We start from the raw sequence: 27796 nt of genomic DNA, 5'->3' as shown, positions 1-27796 counted from the left end.
TTCACAAGGTTTTCACACACTGTTGCTGGTATTTTGGCCCATTCCTCCATGCAGATCTCCTCTAGAGCAGTGATGTTTTGGGGCTGTTGCTGGGCAACACAGACTTTCAACTCCCTCCAAAGATTTTCTATGGGGTTGAGATCTGGAGACTGGCTAGGCCACTCCAGGACCTTGAAATGCTTCTTGCACTTGCTGATGGAAGGAGGTTTTCACTCAAAATCTCACGATACATGGCCCCATTCATTCTTTCCTTTACATGGATCAGTCGTCCTGGTCCCTTTGCAGAAAAACAGCCCCAAAGCATGATGTTTCCACCCCCATGCATCACAGTAGGTATGGTGTTCTTTGGATGCAACTCAGCATTCTTTGTCCTCCAAACACGACGAGTTGAGTTTTTACCAAGAAGTTCTATTTTGGTTTCATCTGACCATATGGGAGAATGTCAATCTTCTTCTGGATCATCCAAATGCTCTCTAGCAAACTTCAGACGGGCCTGGACATGTACTGGCTTAAGCAGGGGGACACGTCTGGCACTGCAGGATTTGAGTCCCTGGCGGCGTAGTGTGTTACTGATGGTAGGATTTTTTACTTTGGTCCCAGCTCTCTGCAGGTCATTCACTAGGTCCCCCCGTGTGGTTCTGGGATTTTTGCTCACCGTTCTTGTGATCATTTTGACCCCACGGGGTGAGATCTTGCGTGGAGCCCCAGATCGAGGGAGATTATCAGTGGTCTTGTATGTCTTCCATTTCCTAATAATTGCTCCCACAGTTGATTTCTTCAAACCAAGCTGCTTACCTATTGCAGATTCAGTCTTCCCAGCCTGGTGCAGGTCTACAATTTTGTTTCTGGTGTCCTTTGACAGCTCTTTGGTCTTGGCCATAGTGGAGTTTGGAGTGTGACTGTTTGAGGTCGTGAACAGGTGTCTTTTATACTGATAACAAGTTCAAACAGGTGCCATTAATACAGGTAACGAGTGGAGGACAGAGGAGCCTCTTAAAGAAGAAGTTACAGGTCTGTGAGAGCCAGAAATCTTGCTTGTTTGTAGGTGATCAAATACTTATTTTCCACCATAATTTGCAAATAAATTCATTAAAAAAATGTGATTTTCTGGATTTTTTTACCTCATTTTGTCTGTCATAGTTGAAGTGTACCTATGATGAAAATTACAGGCCTCTCATCTTTTTAAGTGGGAGAACTTCCCCAACTGTATCACAAACCCGTGAGGTTCCTTATTACTATTATAAACTGGTTACCAATGTAATTAGAGCAGTAAAAATAAATGTTTAGTCATACCCATGGTATACGGTCTGATATACCATGGCTGTCAGCTAATCACCATTCAGGGCTCAAACCACCCAGTTTATAAGAGGTAATATAGTATGGAGCACCAGAAGTGATGATGATAAGCAACCTGAACTCTGTGACCCTGTAACTCATGGACACTGATTCAAGGTGACACCGGAGATGGAGGGTTGTTGTGAGTTAGGGTGGAAATCACATCAAAATGGGGATCCAGTGTCATCCTCTTCATGTTTGTGGATCACCAATAGTTTATTCAGTTCTGTACCCTCAGGGTTCAAATGACAGAGAGTAGCTGCTTTTCCAACACTGAGAAGGAAATTACCTTGTGTCATGACTATTCAATAGCCTTTTACTGCCCTTATCTGGATTGGCTTTGGTTTTAAAAATAAACCTTTTATTCAGTTGGATATTTTACTGAAAAAATCTGAAACCCCTCTCCGTCAATGTGACATAATTGTTAATGTGCCTCTATTACTGTGTTGTGGTAATGTTGTGACAGTGAGTATGTTTACATGCACAGTAATAATTAGATATTAAACTGATTATGGTAGTAGGCTGATTATGCAATAGTAATGTAAACACCTTACTGCTTATCTTAATCAGTGTAACGTCAAAATCAAAGTAAACATACGCCGATTAAAACTGAGCAATCTTTCGAATTCTTAGGACATGTAAACACCTTAATCGGCATTTCAGCTGGGTATTTGATCTGCGCATGTGCTAACACCAGCCGAACGAGCCTCCCTCTTTAGCGCAAGTAAAGTCATTTCGGAACAACTGAATGTATGCGTCTTAGAAGTAGTTTTCACATGCAAACCTTGTATGTCCGAACTCAGGATCAAGTACGCTTCCCGAAAATAACATGGTCGCTGTGTTAAAATGTTTATTTTGATTGGTGATTTTCTGCATTTATCAGAGTGCCATCGGGTAGCCTGATTTCAGATGTGTCCATGTAAACAGGATTATTAGGGAAATCATTCTTCTTGCAAAGCATGTAAACATTTTAATTATATTAATCAATTATATTAATAATTGCATTATTGCATGCATGAAACCATACTCAATGTTGTTTGTTGTTGGGTGCAATGTGTCAGATAGGGCTATTGGTGAACATGCTAAATGTTCATTGTGTTCAAAGGATATGCTTTATACCAGGGTTTGTTTCGAACCACTATTTTTTTTCTTTAGTTCCTATGTTCCAACAAGCAAAATAAAGTTCTGAACTGGTTCGAACCCCCAAAAAGTACCAGTTTATATCGCTCTTTTTTGTTGTTGTAATTTTTACACCCTTTTTCTCCCCAATTTCATGATTATGATCTTGTCTCATCTCTGCAATTCACCAACGGGCTCGGGAGAGGCAAAGGTTGAGCCATGCATCCCCCAAACATGACCCGCCAAACCGCGCTTCTTAACACCCGCTCGCTTAACCCGGAAGCCAGCTGCACCAATGTGTCGGAGGAAACAACATTCTGCGCCTTCTTCACCACGCTGTCTGTGTGGGTGGACCATTTCAGTTTGTCCGTGGTGTGTATGCCGAGGAACTTTAAAAAACTCTCCACCCTCTCCACTACTGTCCCGTCAATGTAGATAGGAGGCTGCTCCCTCTGCTGTTTCCTGAAGTCCACGATCATCTCCTTTGTTTTGTTGACATTGCGTGTGAGGTCATTTTCCTGACACCACACTCAGAGGGCCCTCACCTCCTCCCTGTAGGCCGTCTCGTCGTTGTTGGTAATCAAGCCTACCACTGTAGTGTCGTCTGCAAACTTGATGATTGAGTTGGAGGCGTGTATGGTCACGCAGTCGTGGAGAGGGCTGAGAACGCACCCTTGTGGGGACCCAGTGTTGAGGATCAGCGGGGTGGAGATGTTGTTATCTACCCTCACCACCTGGGGGCGGCCCATCAGGAAGTCCAGGACCCAGTTGCACAGGGCGGGGTCGAGACCCAGGGTCTCGAGCCTAATGATGAGTTTGGATGGTAATATGGTGTTAAATGCTGAGCTGTAGTCGATGAACAGCATTCTCACATAGTTATTCCTCTTGTCCAGATGGGTTAGGGCAGTGTGCAGTGTGATGGCGATTGCGTCGTCTGTGGACCTATTGGGGCGGTAAGCAAATTGGACTGGGTCTAGGGTGTCAGGTAGGTTGGAGGTGATATGGTCCTCTGAAGATAAATAGGGGGGCGATTAATTCACATGTAATGTCCAGGGCAGAGCTGTGGGCTGAGGGGGGTCTATAAATCAAATCAAATTTTATTTGTCACATACACATGGTTAGCAGATGTTAATGCGAGTGTAGCGAAATGCGTGTGCTTCTAGTTCCGACAATGCAGTAATAACCAACAAGTAATCTAACTAACAATTCCAAAACTACTGTCTTATACACAGTGTAAGGGGATAAAGAATATGTACATAAAGATATATGAATGAGTGATGGTACAGAGCAGCATAGGCAAGATACAGTAGATGGTATCGAGTACAGTATATACATATGAGATGAGTATGTAAACAAAGTGGCATAGTTAAAGTGGCTAGTGATATATGTATTACATAAGGATGCAGTAGATGATATAGAGTACAGTATATACGTATACATATGAGATGAATAATGTAGGGTATGTAAACATTATATTAGGTAGCATTGTTTAAAGTGGCTAGTGATATATTTTACATCATTTCCCATCAATTCCCATTATTAAAGTGGCTGGAGTTGAGTCAGTGTGTTGGCAGCAGCCACTCAATGTTAGTGGTGGCTGTTTAACAGTCTGATGGCCTTGAGATAGAAGCTGTTTTTCAGTCTCTCGGTCCCAGCTTTAATGCACCTGTACTGACCTTGCCTTCTGGATGATAGCGGGGTGAACAGGCAGTGGCTCAGGTGGTTGTTGTCCTTGATGATCTTTATGGCCTTCCTGTAACATCGGGTGGTGTAGGTGTCCTGGAGGGCAGGTAGTTTGCCCCCGGTGATGCGTTGTGCAGACCTCACTACCCTCTGGAGAGCCTTACGGTTGTGGGCGGAGCAGTTGCCGTACCAGGCGGTGATACAGCCCGCCAGGATGCTCTCGATTGTGCATCTGTAGAAGTTTGTGAGTGCTTTTGGTGACAAGCCGAATTTCTTCAGCCTCCTGAGGTTGAAGAGGCGCTGCTGCGCCTTCTTCACGATGCTGTCTGTGTGAGTGGACCAATTCAGTTTGTCTGTGATGTGTATGCCGAGGAACTTAAAACGTACTACCCTCTCCACTACTGTTCCATCGATGTGGATTGGGGGGTGTTCCCTCTGCTGTTTCCTGAAATCCACAATCATCTCCTTAGTTTTGTTGACGTTGAGTGTGAGGTTATTTTCCTGACACCACACTCCGAGGGCCCTCACCTCCTCCCTGTAGGCCGTCTCGTCGTTGTTGGTAATCAAGCCTACCACTGTTGTGTCGTCCGCAAACTTGAGTTGGAGGCGTGCGTGGCCACGCAGTCGTGGGTGAACAGGGAGTACAGGAGAGGGCTCAGAACGCACCCTTGTGGGGCCCCAGTGTTGAGGATCAGTGGGGTGAAGATGTTGTTGCCTACCCTCACCACCTGGGGGCGGCCCGTCAGGAAGTCCAGTACCCAGTTGCACAGGGCGGGGTCGAGACCCAGGGTCTCGAGCTTGATGACGAGCTTGGAGGGTACTATGCTGTTGAATGCCGAGCTGTAGTCGATGAACAGCATTCTCACATAGGTATTCCTCTTGTCCAGATGGGTTAGGGCAGTGTGCAATGTGGTTGAGATTGCATCGTCTGTGGACCTATTTGGGCGGTAAGCAAATTGGAGTGGGTCTAGGGTGTCAGGTAGGGTGGAGGTGATATGGTCCTTGACTAGTCTCTCAAAGCACTTCATGATGACGGAAGTGAGTGCTACGGGGCGGTAGTCGTAACAAGTGGCAACAGTGACAGACCTATTTCTGAAAAGGTGGATTTTTAAAAGTAGAAGCTCGAATTGCTTGGGCACAGACCTGGATAGCATGACAGAACTCTGCAGGCTGTCTCTGCAGTAGATTGCAACTCAACCCCTTTTGGCAGTTCTATCTTGGTAGAAAATGTTGTAGTTGGTGATGGAAATTTCCGAATTTTTGGTGGCCTTCCTAAGCCAGGATTCAGACACGGCTAGGACATCAGGGTTTTGGCGGAGTGTGCTAAAGCAGTGAAAAAACAAACGTAGGGAGGAGGCTTCTGATGTTAACATGCATGAAACCAAGGCTTTTACAGTTACAGAAGTCAACAAGCGCTTGGGGAATAGGAGTGGAACTGGGGGCTACAGGGCCTGGGTTAACCTTTACAATAGATTCAAGGCATAATGTACAGACAAGGGTATGGTAGGATGTGAGTACAGTGGAGGTAAACCTATACATTGGGTGACGATGAGAGATGTTTCGCCTCTGGAGGCATCAGTTAACCTAGGTGAGGTCTCCGCATGTGTGTGGGGTGGGACGAAAGAGCTATTTAAGTTTTTTTTAGCGGGACTGAGGGCTCTACAGTGAAATAAAACAACAAAAACTAGCTAAGACAGCAGTAGACAAGGCATATTGACATTAGAGAGAGGCATAAAGCAATCACCGGTGTTGAACAGGAGAGCTAAGACAACAACGGGTAAATGGCGATGAATGGGCAGAGTGGGTCAGTTAGGAACATACAGGACCTGAGTTCGAGGCTGGGACCGACAGGTAAACAAAATGAGGTACCGTGTTATTGAAACAGTCCAGGAGGCATCAGCTGTGTAGCCGAGTGATCATAGAGTCAAAAGAGCAGCAAAAGGTGAGTCAGGTTGCTGTTCAGTAGTCACTACTACACTAGGCGAGCAGGGGACACAGCGTTCAGAAAAGCTAGCTGGCCGGGGCTAGTAGATGGTTCTTCGGCGATATCGTAACAGAATAGCCTGTGATCGGGTGATCACGTCGGCAGTCCAGTCGTGATGGATCGGCTGGGCTCCATGTAGACAATAAAGGGTCCAGGCCAATTGGCAAAGGAGGTATTGTAGCCCTAGAATTAGCTGGTATGTGGGCCTAGCTTGAGGCTAGCTCAAGGCTAGCTGGTGCTTGCTTCGGGACAGAGGCATTAGCTAACAGTAGCCACTCGGTTACAGCTAGCTAGCTGCGATGATCCAGAGTAATGATCCGGTGTAATGATCCAGAGCGGCAGGAATCTGGTGATATGGTAGAGAGAAGCAGTTCGATATGCTCTGATATTGCGCTATGCAGACTGGACTGTTGTCCGAGCTAAGGCTGGCTGATGCCGGGGGGAAAAAGGCGAGGACCGCTAGCTTTGGCTAACAAAGACTAGTAGCTAGTTAGCTGGCTAGCTTCTGATGGAAGTTCCAGTTATAAGGAATAAAAATAGCAGATCCATACCACATTGGGTGAGGCGGGTTGCAGGAAAGTATATTAAGTTCGTAGATAGAAAGCGAGATTAAGATATATATGAAAAAGACTGGCTATTTACATGGGATAAGACACGGGATAAGACAAAGACAGATATTACACGTCCTACTGCGCTGACAGCGTGGAACAAGATCTGTAATCATGAAGTGCTTTGCAAGGCTGGTTATGGCCCACATCAACTCCATCATCCCAGATACCCTAGACCCACTCCAATTTGCATACTGCTGCAATGGATCCATAGACAACATAATCTCAATTGCACTTCATACTGCCCTCACCCATCTAGATTAGAGGAATACCTATGTGAGAATGCAGTTCAGTGACTACATCTCAGCGTTCAACACCATTGTCCTCTCCAAGCTTGTCACCAAGCTTAGGACCCAGGGATGGAACACCTCCCTCTGCAACTGGATCCTGGACTTCCTGACAGGCCGACCCCAGGTGGTGAGAGTAGGCAACATCACCTCAACCACACTGACCCTCAACACTGGGGGCCCCACAGGGATTTGTGCATAATCCCCTTGCTGTACTCCCCGTTTACTCATGACTGCGTGGCCACGCCCCACTCCAACGCCATCATCAAGTGCTGAGGACACAACAGTGGTAGACCTGGTCACCGGCGACAATGAGAAAGCTTACAGGAAGGAGGTCAGTGACCTGGCAGTCTGGTGCCAGGACAATAACTTCTCCCTCAATGTCAATGTCACCAAGGAGCTGATCGTGGACTACAGGCGAACGTGCTCCTATTCACATCGACGGGGTTGCAGAGGAGTGGGCTTGAAAGCTTCAAGTTCCTCGGTTACAAATCACTAAGGTCTTAAAATGTAACACACACGCGCACAGTTGTCAAAAAGGCGCGACAGCGTCTCTTCCCCTTTGGGGAGTTGAAAAGGTTTGGCATGGGCCCTCAGATCCTCAAAAAGTTCTATAGCTGTCCCATTGAGAGCCTTTTGACTGGCCGTATCACTGCTTGGTATGGCAACAGCACTGCCCCCAATCGCGTGGCGCTACAGAGGGTGCTGCGGACATCCCAGTACTTCACTGGGGCTGAGCTCCCCGCCATCCAAGATCTTCATATCAGGTAGTGTGAAAGTAAGGCCCAGGAAATTGTTAGACTCCAGCCACCCAAGCCATAGACTGTTCTCTCTGCTTCCGCACGGCAAACGGTACCGGTGCATCAAGTCTGACACCAACAGGCTCCTGAACAACTTCTATCTCCAAGCCATAAGACTGCTAAATAGCTAACAAAATAACTAGACAGAATATTTGAGTTGACCCTTATAATTATTTGTATTTTTTTCTCTATGCATACACACAGCTGTTTATTCAAATGACTGGCACACAGCTCAGACACCCATGCATACCCCACAAGACATGCAACAAGTCCAGAACAGACTGGAAACCGGACAGTACTACACAGAGCCATGACAACATGGAACTCCATTCCACATCATGTGACTCATGCAAGCAACAAAATCAGATACAAAACAGATACAACTACACCTTATGGAACAACGCAGACTGTGAAGAGACACAAACACTCTCCCCATCTTAGCTACCATTGCATCAATATCTTTTGACCATGACAGTTGCCAATCCAGGGTTATACCAAGCAGCTTAGTCTCCTCAACCTGCTCAATTTCCACATTATTCAGTAAAATATTTAGTTGCAGTTTAGGGTTTAGTGAATGATTTATCCCAAATACAATGCATTTAGGTTAAAAAATATTTAGTACTATCTTATTTCTAGCCACCAATTCTAAAACGGACTGCAGTTCTTTCTTAACTGTTGCAGTGATTTCACTTGATGTGGTAGCTGATGTGAATAATGTTGAGTCATCGGCATACTGTACATAGATACATAAGCTGTACTCAGTGCCAGTGGCAGGTCATTAGGAAAGATTGAAAAAATTAAGGGGCCTAGACAACTGCCCTGGCGAATGCCTGACTCTACCTGGATTATGTTGGAGAGGCTAACGTCCCACCATGCCAACATCCGGTGAAACTGCAGAGAGCTAACATTCTAAATACACCATTTGTTATAGTAAACATTCTAGTAAATACATGTATTTTACATCATTTAAAAGATGACCGTCTTATTAATCCAGCCGCTGTGTCAGATTTCAAAAAGGCTTTACTGCAAAAGCAAACCATGCGATTTTCTGAGGACAGCTCCCCTACACACAAGTATTACTAGCATTTTCCAACCAAGCATTAGCGTCACGAAAGTCAGAAATAACAATAAAATAAATTGCTTACCATTGAAGATCTTCCTCTGGTGGCAATGCCAAGTGTCCTAACTACACAGTGAATGTTCGTTTTGTTTGATAACATCCATTTTTATAGCCTAACACGAAACATTTGTAAACTGCTTGCGTCATAATTTCCGTCTCATTCAACTTTGGACGATGCTTCGTGGTAATTACACACACTAAACAAACGTTTATCCAGTCATGGTTGGTTTCATTGCAATCCTCTGGTTGTTACTAACACAACCATACTTGATGGTTCTTTTCCCGGGACGTATTGACCGAAACAAACCGATTTGAAGACACCAATCAATGACATCATTACGCACCAATGGTAGGACCGGTCTATCATTGATTGACTGTATTCTGGACCAATGACCACTGATCATCTTGAAATCTAGCTTGGAAGATAGCCAATGAGCTGAGGTAAACGGCAATATGTAATGGTTATACGTTTGAAGACCAGCCTTTGTAAACTCTGACATTGCAAATCCTACTTGACGGAGCCACGGGTGTTGTGCATAGCAGTACATATTCAATAGCATTTTCAACAAGTTTCTATATTTAAAATATGGCGAATAAATCAGGAAAAGCTAAAACAAAGTTTAGGTATACAGATTTAACCCAAATTATAGAGGAAATAGATAGATATGTCGTCAGGCGTGTGAAGGACGGTGCCAGGACATGGACCACAAAAAATGTCCCCATTCCAGCTGCTCTGAAGGACTACAACAAGAGCATGGGAGGTGTGGACCTGTCATATGCGCTGATAGGATACTACAATGTTCTCCACAAGACCATGAAATGGTACAAGAGATTTTTTTATAATTTCATTGACATTGCTGGTCCATTTGAAGTGTGCTTTCTCGGGGTGGATATGGTCTCTATGTTTACAACAAAGGAATTTCATTCATCCATCCTCATTCATTGCATAACAAGTGTCCAACAGCAGTGATAGCCTAACTCTTTTCCCTCTGCTTTGTGGGTCACAAAAAGTAGATCAACCCAATCACTTGAGAGAATAGATTAATACACACTATCGTAAAACTAAACAGCTCAAGTGAGAACAAGACTAGAGACACAGGCATAACTGTGGCTTTGATCAAGTCTAATCACAATCACCTGTGTCAGTTGGCCAAAATTACAGAGCAGCCAATTGGGAAACAGGAACACTTAACAGAACAATTAACAAAAGTACATACAACAGATGTGGCGATTAGTGCTGGCGTGATAGTATAGCCAGAGATGGATGATATAATTACAAGATGCTTGTGTCTCTGCCATAAACAATGGGAGTCGAAAGTCCACAAAGACAGAAGGCAGGTGGGAGGAGGCGAGATCAGGTGGGAACATTCTACCTAATGAGAGGGCAGATACGCGTGTGAACAAGTCACAACTCAGATCTAAAATATTTTTCTAAAAGTTGCCCGATTGACACTTGAGTCCACTTATATCAATCAGTACACTCGTAACAATAGAAGCATAGCAAAACTTCAATGCGATCAAATAAGCCTCACGTAGCAAATTATTGGTTACATTTTTTGCTGACCATATCCGACACTCTCTCCTTGACCATACAAACCATTTCCTCACTTTGTGGAATTCTTTTGGTGGACAGATTCGGGGCGGAGTAAACCCTCTGACTTCACCTCTTCCTCTCAAGTATAGCTATCTACAGGGTTCATACACATTTTGACAGATGGAATTTCATTACTTTTCCATGACTTCTTCCTGACTTCTAAGCTGACATATGGAATTGTTTTAAAATGGTCATACCATGGATAATTTACCTATTTGATTTTAGGTCTCCTTTAGGTGTAATTTTTTGAATAAAAAATGTATTTGATAAAATATTGAATTTTGCCTTTAATAACTACTATAGTAGAAACACATTGAATAACACATGAATAAATGGCAAAAAAGACAGTAAAACATTTATCATAAGGAATATGGTTTTGAAGGGTCTGTCCTATATGTAGGAGATATAAGAAAGCTCAGGAAATATGTATACAGTACCAATCAAAAGTTTGGACACACCTACTCATTCCAGGGTTTCTCTTTAGGCAGCAGGTAACCACTAGGTGGCAGGTATCCTAGTGGTTAGAGCGTTGGACTAGCAACCGATAGGTTGCGAGATCGAATCCCAGAGAGGACAAGCTAAAAAATGGTTGTTCTACCCCTGAACAAGGCAGTTATCCAACTGTTCCTAGGCTGTTATTGGAAATAAGAATTTGTTCTTAAGTGACATGCCTAGTTAAATAAAGGTAAAAACACATTTTTTTTAAACTATTATCTACATTGTAGAATAATAGTGAAGACATCAAAACTAAAAAACAACACATATGCAATCATGTAATAACCAGAAAAGTGTTAATACAAGTCAAAATATATTTTATATTTGAGATACTTCAAAGTAGCCATCTTTTGCGCTGATGACAGCTTTGCACACTCTTGGCATTCTCTCAACCAGCTTCATGGAAAGCATTTCAATTAACAGGTGTGCCTTGTTAGAAATTCCACAAATGAACTTTTTTCTTTCTTAATGAGTTTGAGCCAATGAGTTGTGTTGTGACAAGGTAGGGGTGGTGTACAGAAGACAGCCCTATTTAATAAAAGACCAAGTCCATATTATGGCAAGAACAGCAAGAAACCACAGTCCATCATCCATCATTACTTTAAGGTCAGTCAATCAAAAAAAAAGTTCAACATTTCTTCAATTGCAGTCGCAAAAACCATCAAGCGCTATGATGAAACTGCCGTTCATGAGGACCGCCACAGGAAAGGATGACCCAGAGTTACCTCTGCTGCAGAGGATAAGTTCATTAGAGTTACCAGCCTCAGAAATTGCAGCCCAAATAAATGCTTCACAGAGTTCAAGTAACAGACACATTTCAACATCAACTGTTCAGAGGAGACTGCATGAATCAGGCCTTAATGGTCGAATTGCTGCAATGAAACCACTACTAAGGACACCAATAAGACGAAGAGACTTGCTTGGGCCAAGAAACATTAGCAATGGACATTAGAACTGTGGAAATCTGTCCTTTGATCTGATGAGTCCAAATGTGAGATTTTTGGTTCCAACCGTCTTGTCTTTGTGAGACGCAGAGTAGGCGAACGGATGATCTCCGCATGTGTGGTTCCCACCGTGAAGCATGGAGGAGGAGGTGTGATGCTGTGGGGATGACACTGTCAGTGATTTATTTAGAATTCAAGGCACACTTAACCAGCATGGCTACGACAGCATTCTGTAGCAATACGCCATCCCATCTGGTTTGCACTTAGTGGGACTATCATCTGTTTTTCTACAGAACAATGACCCAACACACCTCCAGGCTGTGTAAGGGCTATTTTAACAAGAAGGAGAGTGATGGAGTGCTGCATCAGATGACCTGGCCTCGAGTCAAGGAAAAGCAGCCAACAAGTGCTCAGCATATGTGGGAACTCCTTCAAGACTGTTGGAAAAGCATTCCAGGTGAAGCTGACTGAAAGAATGCCAAGAGTGTGTAAAGCTGTCATCAAGGCAAAGGGTGGCTAGTTTGAAGAATCTCAAATCTAAAATATATTTTGATTTGTTTGACACTTTTTTTGTAAAAATAAAGAAAAACGCTTCTGATGCTGCAAACAGAAGTTGGCACATCAACAGTACCGATTTCACCATAGTCCTTTGGAGCTTGTGGGGGTCGTAGAGCAAAACAGAGATCATCATTGTGTTCGTGGGAGTCTCATCGTTTCATAGAGTGGGCAAACCGTTTGGATGCTTCAGACGTTTTGGTGAGAATACCTATTTTTTTCTGGATGTCTCATGGTCTGATAAATGTGGTGGTTTGAGATGCAGCCCATGCAAATGAATTGACAGATTTCGCTGGAGATTCTTTTGTTATGTTACTTAGCATCAATACACTCTAGGGGGTTAATATTTAATTTTGAAGAAACTCTAGAAACTCTACCAAATTAGGGGTATAGTAGAGAAAATGCTTATTTGCTGGGGTTTTTAAGCTTTTAGTATTAGGTGATATTATCTTTTCATAGCTACAGTAAAGCAAGGATTATATGAGACACTTGGGTAATATGAGCGTATTCCTTGGCCATCTGTAGAAATGTCAGGCTGGATAATATCTTTCATATCATTATGTCTTGCCTGACAGATGGCCCTATCCAGAGAGACTATAACTCCATTTTATATCTTTTCACATTCTGTAGGCCATCAATCAATATAACTGGGCTTTCTGAACAGGGAGGCAACTGAGGTAAATTTGTGGGAAACTAGTCAGAGACTCTCATGGGAAGTAGCCTACAACAGCAGTGCTAAAAAAGTAACATGCAACCGAGCTTCTACAGATAAAACCCTTCAAAATATTTTCAGTCCATATCAACAGTTAATACATTTAAAATGTTTGAGCAAAAAATACACGTCAAAAGATGTTTTGGTCAGATTTGAGCAATTTTACCAAGCGTTTCAGAGGACATCCTTCTCATGCTTTGTGTTCTACCCTTTCTAATTGTTCATGCGTGTTTTTATCCAGGCGTGACATGGCTCAGGCAGATGTGTTTATCTTTCCATGTGCAGTTTCCATTTTGTCGTCACGGTGATGACAGATAGGCGGTCATCGCCCGGGCCACATTCCACATGCAACACCATCGACCCAATATAGTGTCAGATGGGTGAGATGCTGGTGTGTTTACACTGTAGGTTGGGGAGGAGAACATGATTCATGTTAGAGGCCTTTGATCAGTGACAGAGCACAAGAGTGCGGCCAACCAGGCGGAGACTGATCTGATGGCATCGGGCCTAATCACTAGATTAGCCATCAGATAGCCTACCCTGCCAAGCCTAGCCCCCCAACACACACTGCTAATTAGGAAGTGGAGAAGTGGAACCATGTTCCAGAACATTAGAGAAAACAACAATTCTTCTTCATCATCAACTTTTGTAATTAGTGTTTTATGTAATGCATCTTGACTCATGGGGTGACCTATGGTGGAAACAGTGTGATTATGCAAAAATTCAAACAGGCTCAGGAAATGTGTACCTACACACGCGTGTACACACACACACACACACACACACACTCATCTACAACGACGAGACGGCCTACAGGGAGGAGGTGAGGGCCCTCGGAGTGTGGTGTCAGGAAAATAACCTCACACTCAACGTCAACAAAACAAAGGAGATGATCGTGGACTTCAGGAAACAGTAGAGGGAGCAACTCCCTATCCACATCGACGGGACAGTAGTGGAGAGGGTAGTAAGTTTTAAATTCCTTGGCATACACATCACGGACAAACTGAATTGTTCCACCCACACAGACAGCGCTGTGAAGAAGGCACAGCAGCGCCTCTTCAACCTCAGGAGGCTGAAGAAATTCGGCTTGTCACCAAAAACACACAAACTTCTACAGATGCACAATCGGGAGCATCCTGTCGGGCTGTATCACCGCATGCTCCGCCCACAACCGTAAGGCTCTCCAGAGGGTAGTGAGGTCTGCACAACGCATCACCGGGTGCAAACTACCTGCCCTCCAGGACACCTACACCACCCGATGTCACAGAAATGCCATGAAGATCATCAAGGACAACAACCACCTGAGCTACTGCCTGTGCACCCCGCTATCATCCAGAAGGCGAGGTCAGTACAGGTGCATCAAAGCTGGGACCGAGAGACTGAAAAACAGCTTCTATCTCAAGGCCATCAGACTGTTAAACAGCCATCACTAACATTGAGTGGCTTCTACCAACATACTGACTAATCTCTAGCCACTTTAATAATGGAAAAATGGATGTAAAAATGTATCACTTGCCACTTGAAACAATTCCACTTAATATAATGTTTACATACCCTACATTACCCATCTCATATGTATATATGTAACGGTTTTCTTGACTTGAAGGAGAGGCGGACCAAAGCACAGCGTGGTGGTTATTCATGTTTAATTTAAAAAGACTCTATACATGAATAAACATAGAATGCCCACTCAGATCACACCCTGACCAACCAAAACATAGAAACATACAAAGCAAACTATGGTGTGACAGTACCCCCCCAAGGTGCGGACTCTGGCCGCAAAACCTGAACCTATTGGGGAGGGTCTGGGTGGGCATCTGTCCGGGGTGGCGGCTCTGGTGCTGGACGTGGCCCCCACTTCACCATAGTCTTAGTCCCCCACCTTGTCCGCTTCCGTGGCCTCCTAACCACGGCGACCCTACTTAATGACCCCACTGGACAGAGGGGCAGCTCGGGACAGAGGGGCAGCTGCTCGGGACAGAGGTGCAGCTGCTCGGGACAGAGGTGCAGCTGCTCGGGACAGAGGTGCAGCTGCTCGGGGCTGAGGGGCTCTGGCGCCTCTGGGCTGAGGGGCTCTGGCGCCTCTGGGCAGAGGGGCTCTGGCACCTCTGGGCAGAGGGGCTCTGGTGGCTCTGGGCAGAGGGGTTCTGGCGGCTCTGGGCAGAGGGGTTCTGGCGGCTCTGGGCAGAGGGGCTCTGGCGGCTCTGGGCAGAGGGGCTCTGGCAGCTCTGGGCAGAGGGGCTCTTCAGACTCCAGCAGCGCCGGACAGGCGGGAGACTCCGGCAGCGCCGGACAGGCGGGAGACACCGGCAGCGCCGGACAGGCGGGAGACACCGGCAGCGCCGGACAGGCGGGAGACACCGGCAGCGCCGGACAGGCGGGAGACTCCGGCAGCGCCGGACAGGCGGGAGGCTCCGGCAGCGCCGGAGAGGAGGGAGGCTCCGGCAGCGCCGGAGAGGCGGGAGACTCCGGCGGCGCCGGAGGGGCGGGAGACTCCGGCAGCGCCGGAGAGGCGGGAGAGGCGGGAGACTCCGGCAGCGCTGGAGAGGCGAGGCGCACTGCAGGCCTGATGCGTGGTGCTGGCACTGGTGGTACTGGGCCGAGGACACGCACAGGAAGCCTGGTGCGGGGAGCTGCCACCGGAGGGCTGGTGCGTGGAGGTGGTACTGGGTAGACCGGACCGTGCAGGCGCACTGGAGCTCTTGAGCACCGAGCCTGCCCAACCTTACCTGGTTGAATGCTCCCGGTCGCCCTGCCAGTGCGGCGAGGTGGAATAGCCCGCACTGGGCTATGCAGGCGAACCGGGGACACCATGCGCAAGGCTGGTGCCATGTAAGCCGGCCCAAGGAGACGCACTGGAGACCAGCTGCGTAGAGCCGGCTTCATGGCACTTGGCTCAATGCTCACTCTAGCCCGGCCGATACGCGTAGCTGGAATGTACCGCACCGGGCTATGCACCCGCACTGGGGATACCGTGCGCTCCAAAGCATAACACGGTGCCTGCCCGGTCTCTCTAGCCCCCCGGTAAGCACAGAAAGTTGCCGCAGGTCCCCTACCTGGCTTCGCCATACTCCCTGTGTGCCTAACCCCAATACATTTTTGGGGCTGACTCTCGGGCTTCCGTCCGTGCCGCCGTGCTTGTCTCTCCAACTCCATTCTCCTATACCCTTCTTCGCACTGCTCCAGCGAATCCCAGGCGGGCTCCGGTACATTCCTGGGTCGACCGCCCACCTGTCTATTTCCTCCCAAGTAGTATAGTCCATACTCTTGCCGTCCAAAACGTCCTCCCATGTACATTCCTCTTTTCGCTGCTCCTGCTGCCGCTGCCTGTTACCACGCCGCTTGGTCCTGTTGTGGTGGGTGGTTCTGTAACGGTTTTCTTGACTTGAAGGAGAGGCGGACCAAAGCGCAGCGTGGTGGTTATTCATGTTTAATTTATAAAGACACTATACATGAATAAACTAACAAAAACAAGAAACGTGAAAACCCAAAACAGTCCTATCTGGTGCAAACACAGAGACAGGAACAATCACCCACAAAACCCAACACCAAACAGGCTACCTAAATATGGTTCCCAATCAGAGACAATGACTAACACCTGCCTCTAATTGAGAACCATATCAGGCCAAACATAGAACTAGACAAACTAGACATGTAACATAGAATGCCCACTCAGATCACACCCTGACCAACCAAAACATAGAAACATACAAAGCAAACTATGGTCAGGGTGTGACAATATACTGTACTATATACCATCTACTGTATCTTGCCATCTTTATGTAATACATGTATCACTAGCTACTTTAAACAATGCCACTTTTATATGTTTACATACCCTACATTACTCTCATTACTCATCATACATTACATACCCTACATTACTCATAATTCCGGACCCCTACAAATCAGCCGGGCTAGACAATCTGGACCCTTTCTTTCTAAAATTATCTGCCGAAATTGTTGCCACCCCTATTACTAGCCTGTTCAACCTCTCTTTCGTGTCGTCTGAGATTCCCAAAGATTGGAAAGCAGCTGCGGTCATCCCCCTCTTCAAAGGGGGGGACACTCTTGACCCAAACTGCTACAGACCTATATCTATCCTACCCTACCTTTCTAAGGTCTTTGAAAGCCAAGTCAACAAACAGATTACTGACCATTTTGAATCTCACCATACATTCTCTGCTATGCAATCTGGTTTCAGAGCTGGTCATAGGTGCATCTCAGCCACGCTCAAGGTCCTAAACGATATCTTAACCTCCATCGATAAGAAACATTACTGTGCAGCCGTATTCATTGATCTGGCCAGGGCTTTCGACTCTGTCAATCACCACATTCTCATCGGCAGACTCGACAGCCTTGGTTTCTCAGATGCTTGCCTCGCCTGGTTCACCAACTACTTCTCTGATAGAGTTCAGTGTGTCAAATCGGAGGGTCTGCTGTCCGGACCTCTGGCAGTCTCTATGGGGGTGCCATAGGGTTCAATTCTTGGACCGACTCTCTTCTCTGTATACATCAATGATGTCGCTCTTGCTGCTGGTGAGTCTCTGATCCACCTCTATGCAGACGACACCATTCTGTATACTTCTGGCCCTTCTTTGGACACTGTGTTAACAACCCTCCAGGCAAGCTTCAATGCCATACAAGTCTCCTTCCGTGGCCTCCAATTGCTCTTAAATACAAGTAAAACTAAATGCATGCTCTTCAACCGATCGCTGCCTGAACCTGCCCGCCTGTCCAACATCTCTACTCTGGACGGCTCTGACTTAGAATACGTGGACAACTACAAATACCTAGGTGTCTGGTTAGACTGTAAACTCTCCTTCCAGACCCACATCAAACATCTCCAATCCAAAGTTAAATCTAGAATTGGCTTCCTATTTTGCAACAAAGCATCCTTCGCTCATGCTGCCAAACATACCCTTGTAAAGCTGACCATCCTACCAATCCTCGACTTCGGCGATGTCATTTACAAAGTGGCCTCCAATACCCTACTCAGCAAATTGGATGAAGTCTATCACAGTGCAATCCGTTTTGTCACCAAAGCCCCATATACTACCCACCATTGCGACCTGTACGCTCTCGTTGGCTGGCCCTCGCTTCATACTCGTCGCCAAACCCACTGGCTCCATGCCATCTACAAGACCCTGCTAGGTAAAGTCCCCCCTTATCTCAGCTCTCTGGTCACCATAGCATCACCCACCTGTAGCAGGTATATCTCTCTGGTCACCCCCAAAACCAATTCTTTCTTTGGCCGCCTCTCCTTCCAGTTCTCTGCTGTCAATGACTGGAACGAACTACAAAAATCTCTGAAACTGGAAACACTTATCTCCCTCACTAGCTTTAAGCACCAACTGTCAGAGCAGCTCACAGATTACTGCACCTATACATAGCCCACCTATAATTTAGCCCAAACAACTACCTCTTTCCCTACTGTATTTATTTTATTTATTTATTTTGCTCCTTTGCACCCCATTATTTGTATTTCTACTTTGCACATTCTTCCACTGCAAATCTACCATTCCAGTGTTTTACTTGCTATATTGTATTTACTTTGCCACCATGGCCTTTTTTTTGCCTTTACCTCCCTTATCTCACCTCATTTGCTCACATCGTATATAGACTTGTGTATACTGTATTATTGACTGTATGTTTGTCTATTCCATGTGTAACTCTGTGTCGTTGTATGTGTCGAACTGCTTTGCTTTATCTTGGCCAGGTCGCAATTGTAAATGAGAACTTGTTCTCAACTTGCATACCTGGTTAAATAAAGGTGAAATAAAAAAAATCTCATATGTATATACTGTACTCTATACCATCTACTGCATCTTGCCTATGCCGGTCGGCCATCACTCATTCATATATTTTTATGTACATATTCTTCATCCCTTTACACTTGTGTGTATAAGGTAGTTGTTGTGAAATTGTTAGGTCGTTACTCGTTGGTTATTACTGCATTGTCGGAACTAGAAGCACAAGCATTTCGCTACACTCGCATTAACATCTGCTAACCATGTGTATGTGACAAATAACATTTGATTTGATCTAAACAATGGCATCTACAGTGTGGGATACTATCTGTTTTTCTTCTTTGTCTTCTGTGCAGAGTGAGCCTTCCAACAGACAGAGGATGACCTAGAAGCCACCACTGCTGAGCCCAACAGAGGATAATATCACTTGTGTGTGTAAGCAACAAAGGTGTGTGACAGCGCACAGGGCTCCACCTGCACCCAGGTCAGCCTGGCAAACATGGGGGACCACGTCACACTTCTGCCCCCCTTCCTACAGCTGCTCCTCTGTAGCCTGTCAGGGGTATGGGGGTTCCCCTTCGGCCCTGTCCTTGACGTCACCCCCAGGACCACGGTGCTCTACCAAGGTAAGACCAGACCAAGGCTCCAGGTTGCGGTACACTAGACCAGGAGGTTGTCCTAGAAAAGTGACTACACCTGACCTAAAGAAAACTCTGGGACCGAGTTATAGGCTGTGGCATAGGAGTTTTTTCTGGTCAGGCCATATGGCCTGAAAAAAATCCTGGCTGTACTTATAGAATGTCTACGATATACTAGTATCCCACTCACTGTGCTGATTCAATACAAAGGCTGCTCCAACTCCCTCCTGTTCACTTTAAACAAGTGGCACAGTTTTGGAAGTTGGCCCCGAAGACAGCCACCCCCTACTTCCAGGGAGTTGTTAATCCTCTCTCTCAAGTCCTGTCCTAGTTCACTTAGTTCACCATGCAGCTCTAATGAAACAATAGAGAATAGACAGAAGCTCTCATCGCCCATAAAAGAGGAACCCTCTACGGTGGAGCCCTGTCCAGTGGCTGTGTTGAAAATGAAATAGTGCTGAATAGGTGATTGTACGAAGAAGGTTTAGGGTACGTCATTTATACACATCACACCCCCCCCCACACACACACACACACACACACTCCCCCATAGCAGCTCAGCCTCTCTTTCTCTATCTACTGCAGCAGAAGCTACTGCAGAGGGATCAGCCATCCCTGGCAGGCTCTTCAGACAACTATACTGTACCTGGCTGCTGTCAGCTCTCCAATCCTCTCCACTCCTGTCTTGAGAGGAGAAATATTATTAACAGACGAGGGGAGTGACGAGAGCCTGGTGCTTCGCCTGCCTGCACTGTGGTGCAGTCACAAAACCAGACTATTGCAGTGGAAAGAGATGGTTAGAGATAAGAGATAGACAGGGTGTTTAAATGGGCATTTTACTCAAAAGTCTTTGCTAGCTATGTTGCTCCTCACCGGAGGTAGTATTAAAATCATGTATGATGTGTAATTCACATGCAATGCTTGAGCACAACAGAAAAATGACATGAAACCACTGAAATGTAGGATGTCACTGGGTTCCCCATTCAGGGAAATGGATTCCAGATAGTGTGATGCAGAAGTATCAGTGAGTTCCTATGGGAACTATGTTAATGTCATGTTCATTTTTGTTCAGAAAGCCTCTGCTAATTTGGAACACTCTTTTATTATAGACCGACTCTGTGCCACACACTTCTATCTTATTTTTCTCCTTATCCTTGTAAAATGAAGCCATTGACCTACATTCGGACTCCCATGGGTTGTGTGTGTGTGTGCGTTTGGGCGTGTGCATGCATGTATGATCTCTACTCACATTGAGAATCTGCACGGGCATGCACCCCCTGTCATTTTCCCTTAGGAGAAACATGCCCAAGTGCAGAACTGGAGAGTGCAGAGTAGCACGTCCTAGAGGAAAATGGCCACCGGGCACTTGACTGCACTGTGTATGGAAATAAGGGCTATGTGGGTGGTGCTGGTGGTGGCACTGTGTTTGGTAGAGTCGGAGCATAAATGTATGTGTCGCTCTGGGTGGATTTATAATGCTTCACAGTTAGGATGAGAGGGCGATCATTCATTTGCACATGTTTTACAGTTGGTCTGTAGGAGTGGGTGTACATTAGCTCGCAATAAAACAGAGAAATCTTTTAGAACCATGATAGAAAAAGGGCATATTTGACATACTGTAATTGGAAAAAAAGTGTGTGTTTGTGTTCTTGTGTGTGTGTATTTGTTTGTGTGTGTGTGTGTGTGTGTGTGTGTCCCTCTCTGTGGATAGATGAATGCCTGACTCTGGTCTGAACTAGGGCTGTGGTGGTCATGACATTTTGTCAGCAGTTTATTGTCATGCAAAAGATTGATCTGTCTATGCCCTACGTCATTGTGAGGACAGACGCTGCGAGACGAGAAGCAAGTACAGGGAGTGAATATTTAATAACAGACACGAAACAAAACATGGACTGAGTCTGGACAAGGGAAACAGAACGACATTAATGCTGACACGGGGATGAAACTGAGGAATAGACAGATATAGAGGAGGCAATCAATAAAGTCATGGAGTCCAAGTGAGTCCAATGAAGCGCTGATGCATGTAATGATGGTGACAGGTGTGCGTAATGATGGGCAGCTTGGCGCCCTCGAGCGCCAGAGAGGGGGAGTGGGAGCAGGCGTGACTAAACTGTTGACAGCCCCCCTGCGTGCTCTAGAAAGGAATAAAGGAGAGAGAGGAGGAGATGGAAGAACATTGTTGGGGAGATATGCTGTATAGCTAAAGGTAATGTGTCACCCAATTAATTATGAAAATGCCCTATTAATAGGCTATTCAAAATCAAATACAAATTCACTATAATTGTAGGCTACCTCTGTAAGCCGCCATGCACAATCAATGAACCAACAGCATCACCATGGCCTATATATTCTCTCCCTGACTCGTGGATAGACATTTTGGACCATAGCATAAAGTAACCAGTCCATCCAGCATGAATAATAATACAGTCCACATTCAAAGGCGATTACTTTAATTTGTTTAATTTTAGAACCAATTATTTACCAAAGACATCTTAAATCAGTTTAGATGTGTGTTGTTCTGCCATGCGTACTATGCAGTAGGCTATGTATTGTATAACAGCACAATGCTAAATAAAGGATAAAGAAAATAAAAAATTAACAATCGTAATTTGAATTCTGTTTTTTGGGGCTCATAACCCGTATGGATGTTTTGAATTAATCATCACCTTAGAAAGTACTGTCCATTTTGTTTTGTTAGGCTTTGAAACAACATCCACAACGAACATGTTTTCCACTCAGTTTCAACCTGTTGTTGAACTTCTTTCTTCAAACTGATCATCACAGTGAGGTGAGTTTTAAAAGCACCATACTGTTTTGATGATAAGTGTTTGATGTGATTTTTGACTGGATTTGCATTGATGTCAGAGTGGTTAGAGGGACACTAGAGCCCTGAGTAGGACCCGATGGTTGTTAGCAAGTTGGGTACTTCCAAAGCATATCCAGAGTGCATAAGAGGAGATTACCGTGACTCAACGGTCACATGGAATTTGATTGCGCTCATGACTCATTACTGCCGGTATGGCGGTAATACAGTCACTGCAACAGCCCTAGTCTGAACTCAAGGGTGTACCGAGGGGGTTGTCTCCCATGTCCTGCCCTCTTTGCTGGTGCCAACCAGACTTGAAGTAATGGAACCATGCAATATTGATGCATGTGTAAGATCTGTCTACAGTTGCTACGAGGAGAGGGCAGCGGAGGGCTTGATAGTAGTGGATTTCTGTGTATTCTTTAGACATGGTTTAGAATAGTTTTTTCTCCTCTCGAGTGGCGCAGCGGTCTAAGGCACAGCATCGCAGTGTTAGAGGCGTCACTACAGATTCTGGTTCTCGACAGCAGCCCGGGATCAACGTAAAGACGGTACAGGAGTTGCAGCGATGGGATAAGACTGTAACTACCATTTTGGGAGGAAATACTGGTTAAAATAAAAGAATCTCCTTGAAATTGCAGTTTCATCAGTTGGGAGATTTTATGTAGACTAGCATACCAATCCTGAGGCATGAACCTATGCAATAGTAAGGTAAATAAATAATAAATGGCAATGTTGACCTGTAAATCACATGTATTTATTCAAGTCAGTGTGACGAGATGAACAGACAAAACCTTTTAAAAATGTGTACAGAATAAAGGATAAATTACTCACAAAAATTCTAATGAGTTAACATAAACTCAATCTGGAAGCAAATGTTTTGTCTCTCTCAGCCTCTAGAGTAACTCTCTGCCTTTCATTCTTGTTGTTGTATACAGCATTTTACAATTTGTTCTCACCAGTCAGTGTTTGCAGAAAATGGCTTCTTTTAATGTGAAATTCCTCTGGTGACAATAGAGAGGAGTTGGAGTTATCCTCGGATGCTTTGATCTATCTCTTTCTCTGATGTTCCCTGGGCTTGGTTTTGACAGGATCTGAGCAGCGACAGACTTTGCGTAGATACAGTACCTGAAATAGCACCAGGATAGGAGTAGTGTACTGTATGCATTCACTGGGAGATTTTGCTTGGTTTGCCACCGTGAGATAAAGATCTCTGCTTTCTGTTAATGCTGTGTGTGCACTGCTTTCATTGTTATATCATCATTCGAAACAGTCACGGCAAAAGTTTATATTCTAAATACACAGTCACGCTGATACAGGCAACCACGAGCACTGAGGTGAAAACCACAGTACTGCCAAAGATCACAAGCGTGATGGTAAATATGACAGACTTCACTAGTGATCGAGAGAACAGTCTTGTTTATGCTGACTGTGTGTGAACTGTTCCCGATGGGATGATTCACTTAAGGAAATTAAGCCCCCGAGGCTGAGGCAGCTATGCCGATCCTTTGGTCCAAATAATCTATTTAGAGATACTTTCAGACATTTTGGAGGTTTTTGAAAATAGGAAACAGGAAATGTTGGTCCTCTGTAGCTCAGTTGGTAGAGCATGGTGCTTGCTACACCAGGATAGCAGTTTACATATCATTGATCAACTTAGCAACATCTGACAGTATTCACCAGTGTCTACAGTGGTTAAGTCATGTGACAATAAAACTTGAAAATGATTGAAACTGTTGCCCCCCAGCACATGTAAGGGAGTTGAGGCATTTTTTACATTCAGCATCACTCCGCCAAGGGAAATATAGTATTCTTTCCAACAAAGATGTCTACATATGGGGGGTTACAACCATCCCAGCTCTGCAGATTTTGCTGCAAAGAGACAGAATCATTCGATAATTTGTTTTGGTACCGCCCATATGTAGCTTGTTTTTCATCGCAGGGTCAGGAATGGCTTAATTAAGAATTGCAGCATTTACCTGGAGCTAACTCTGCAAATAGTGCTGCTGGGTGATTTCAAAAGTCACAGTCAAACGATCAATAATATAATAATACTCATAGCAAATGTATTTTTATGTACAATATGTAGAATCTATGAGAATAGAAAGGTTCAGAACTTTTGTGAAACATCACAGCACAGATAAAAAAAATAAATGGCATATAGAAATCAAGACTGGATGGTGTTCAGAGATAGATGGGAGGTGTTGAGTGGAGCTGAACGCTGGGACTAACAACAAACAAAAGATAACTATTAAAGCAATAAGGTACGAGGGGGTGTGGCATATGATGCAACGTGGAGTGCCTGGATACAGCCCTTTCTCATGGTATATTGGCCATATACCAAAAATCCTGAGGTGCCTTATTGCTATTATAAACTGGTTACCAACATAATTAGAACAGTAAAAATAAATGTTTTATCATACCCGTGGTATATGGTCTGATATACCACGGCTATCAGCCAATCAGCATTCAGGGCTCGAACCACCCAGTTTATAATGTAAAATATTCTGTGTCTGTAAAATGTATATAGTATGTACAGTTGAAGTCGGAAGTTTACATACACTTAGGTTGGAGTCATTAAAACTAATTTCTCAATCACTCCACAAATGTCTTGTTAACAAACTGTAGTTTTGGCAAGTCGGTTAGTACATCTACTTTGTGCATGACACAAGTCATTTTTCCAACAATTGTTTACAGACAGATTATTTCACTTATAATTTACTGTATCACAATTCCAGTGGGTCAGAAGTTTACATACACTAAGTTGTCTGTGCCTGTAAACAGCTTGTACAATTCCAGAAAATGATGTCATAGCTTTAGAAGCCTCTGATAGGCTAATTGACATAATTTGAGTCAATTGGACGTGTACCTGTGGATGTATTTCAAGGCCTACATTCAAACTCAGTGCCTCTTTGCTTGACATCATGGGAAAATCAAAATAAATCATCCAATACCTCAGAATAAAATTGTAGACCTCCATAAGTCTGGTTCATCCTTGGGAGCAATTTCCAAACGCCTGAGGTACCATGTTCATCTGTACAAACAATAGTATGCAAGTATAAACACCATGGGACCACGCAGCCGTCATACCGCTCAGGAAGGAGACGCATTCTGTCTCCTAGAGATGAACATACTTTGGTACGAAAAGTGTAAATCAATCCCAGAGCAACAGCAAAGGACCTTGTGAAGATGCTGGAGGAAACAGGTACAAAAGTATCTATATCCACATTAAAACAAGTCCTATATCAACATAACCTGAAAGGTCGCTCAGCAAGGAAGAAGCCACTGCTCCAAAACCGCCATAAAAAGCCAGACTATGGTTTGCAACTGCACATGGGGACAAAGATCGTACTTTTAGGAGAAATGTCCTCTGGTCTGATGAAACAAAAATAAAACTGTTTGGCCATAATGACCATTGTTATGTTTAGAGAAAAAAGGGAGAGGCTTGCAACCTGAAGAACACCATCCCAACTGTGAAGCACGGGGGTGACAGCATCATGTTGTGGGGGTGCTTTGCTGCAGGAGGGACTGGTGCACTTCACAAAATAGATGGCATCATGAGGGAGGAAAATTATATGGATATATTGAAGCAACATCTCAAGATATCAGTCAGGAAGTTAAACCTTGGTCGCAAATGGGTCTTCTAAATGGACAATGACCCCAAGCATACTTCCAAAGTTGTGGCATAATGGCTTAAGGACAACAAAGTCAAGGTATTGGAGTGGTCATCACAAAGCTCTGACCTTAATCCTATAGAAAATTTGTGGGCAGAACTGAGAAAGCGTGTGCGAGCAAGGAGGCCTACAAACCTGACTCAGTTACACCAGCTCTGTCAGGAAGAAGGGGCCAAAATTCACCCAACTTATTGTGGGAAGCTTGTGGAAGGCTACCCGAAACGTTTGACCCAAGTTAAACTATTTAAAGGCAAAAACTTCTGACCTACTGGGAATGTGATATTCAGGAATTGTGAAAAACTGAGTTTAAATGTACTTGGCTAAGGTGTATGTAAACTTCCTACTTCATCTGTATACGCTGGAAGTTGAAGCCTAAGTGTTGTTGTCTGTTAGTTTACTCTAATTAGGGGAGGGATGGTAGGGTTAGGGGAAAATAATATAGGAACATATATACAAAAAAATATATGGGGGATTGGAAGTGATGCAGACAATTACATTGATGGAAGCTACAATCTATCTGCAATATTAAAGCTGGTCTACCCCTAAATTAATACAAATTATAATAAATAATATTGTGTATGCTAAGAAATAATCAGAATTCATGTAAACATTCCATTTTATAAGCCATAGGTTGTCTTAAAAAAGTGTTCTCTTGGCACAACTTTCCCCGAGCGTGGGGTAAGCTGAGTCAAGGGACAGGGCAAGTTAAGCCGCCTACACATTTCTGTACTGAATTAAGTATTAACACTACTTTTTATATCATGTCTATCTTTATTTCCTAAACACTCTTCAACACAATCACAATCGCTTTTTGTCTTTTAATAATTTTAAGCATTTTCTAACACAGTCTTAGCACCTAATAAACACTTTGTACTTTTTTTGAAACACCTTTAGCATGGGCCAGACCCTGTCGTCACCTCATATCCCAGTAAGAATGCCTTGCGTTACGCCTGGGAAGGAAACACTTACATTTGATAGATTTGCCATTGGCTCAATTTACCCCAAGGTTCTTTTTCTCTCTCTCTCTCACACACACACACACACACACACACACACACACACACACACACACACACACACACACACACACACACACACACACACACACACACACACACACACACACACACACACACACACACACACACACACAGAGCCTGATACTGAAAGAGCTTTGAGTCAGGTGAACTGCCATAGATGCAAAGTGTGTGTGTTCAGTGTACACACAGGGTGCATTCGGCAATGTTAAATAGAAACCGCCCTTTCAGCTCAGATTCAACTGGCATGCCCCCTCGCTTTGTGGACTCTCATCATCGATTAACAGAGCCCAATGTGCAGCTTGTGCTTGGGGTTTAGAGCAGGAACCGCAAGCCAATATATGTCTCTCTCTCTCTCTCTCCCTCTTTCTACCTGTCTTTCTCTCTTGGTCTCTGCCTATCCTGTACTCTCTCTCTCTCTCTCTCTCTCTCTTTCCCTCCTTCTCCCTCTCTCTACATCAGAAGTGCACAACTCAGGCCCACAAGTTCCCCAGTCCTGCTGGTTTGTCCCTGGTATGGGTACACGATGTCTGGAAAGTGAATGCATTGTTTCCCAGGTGGAAGCTAGCTCGTTAATGTAAAAGGCATAGTGACCTTCGAGGACTGGAGCTATGCTTAATAGATTCTGGTTTTTGCGTAGTCAGGAGAAGGTGGG

The 27796-nt window shown here is 44.7% G+C and overlaps 1 protein-coding gene across 2 annotated transcripts in view; it reads left to right on the top strand.

The window, feature by feature from the left end:
* Positions 1–27796, top strand: part of sema4gb (sema domain, immunoglobulin domain (Ig), transmembrane domain (TM) and short cytoplasmic domain, (semaphorin) 4Gb) — a 72886-nt gene that overhangs the window by 6411 nt on the left and 38679 nt on the right. For both annotated transcript variants that reach the window (XR_002949424.2, XM_024387387.2), the window contains exon 2: positions 19343–19612. Coding sequence is in view for 1 of the 2 variants with exons in the window: in XM_024387387.2 (XP_024243155.1) it covers positions 19486–19612 (127 nt within the window). In the remaining variant the exon portion in view is untranslated. The remainder of the gene's footprint in view (positions 1–19342; positions 19613–27796) is intronic.

Source organism: Oncorhynchus tshawytscha, linkage group LG25, assembly GCF_018296145.1.
Source record: "Oncorhynchus tshawytscha isolate Ot180627B linkage group LG25, Otsh_v2.0, whole genome shotgun sequence".
In the NCBI taxonomy this organism is placed as follows: Eukaryota; Metazoa; Chordata; class Actinopteri; order Salmoniformes; family Salmonidae; genus Oncorhynchus; species Oncorhynchus tshawytscha.
This window is presented reverse-complemented; position numbering and strand designations above follow the sequence as displayed.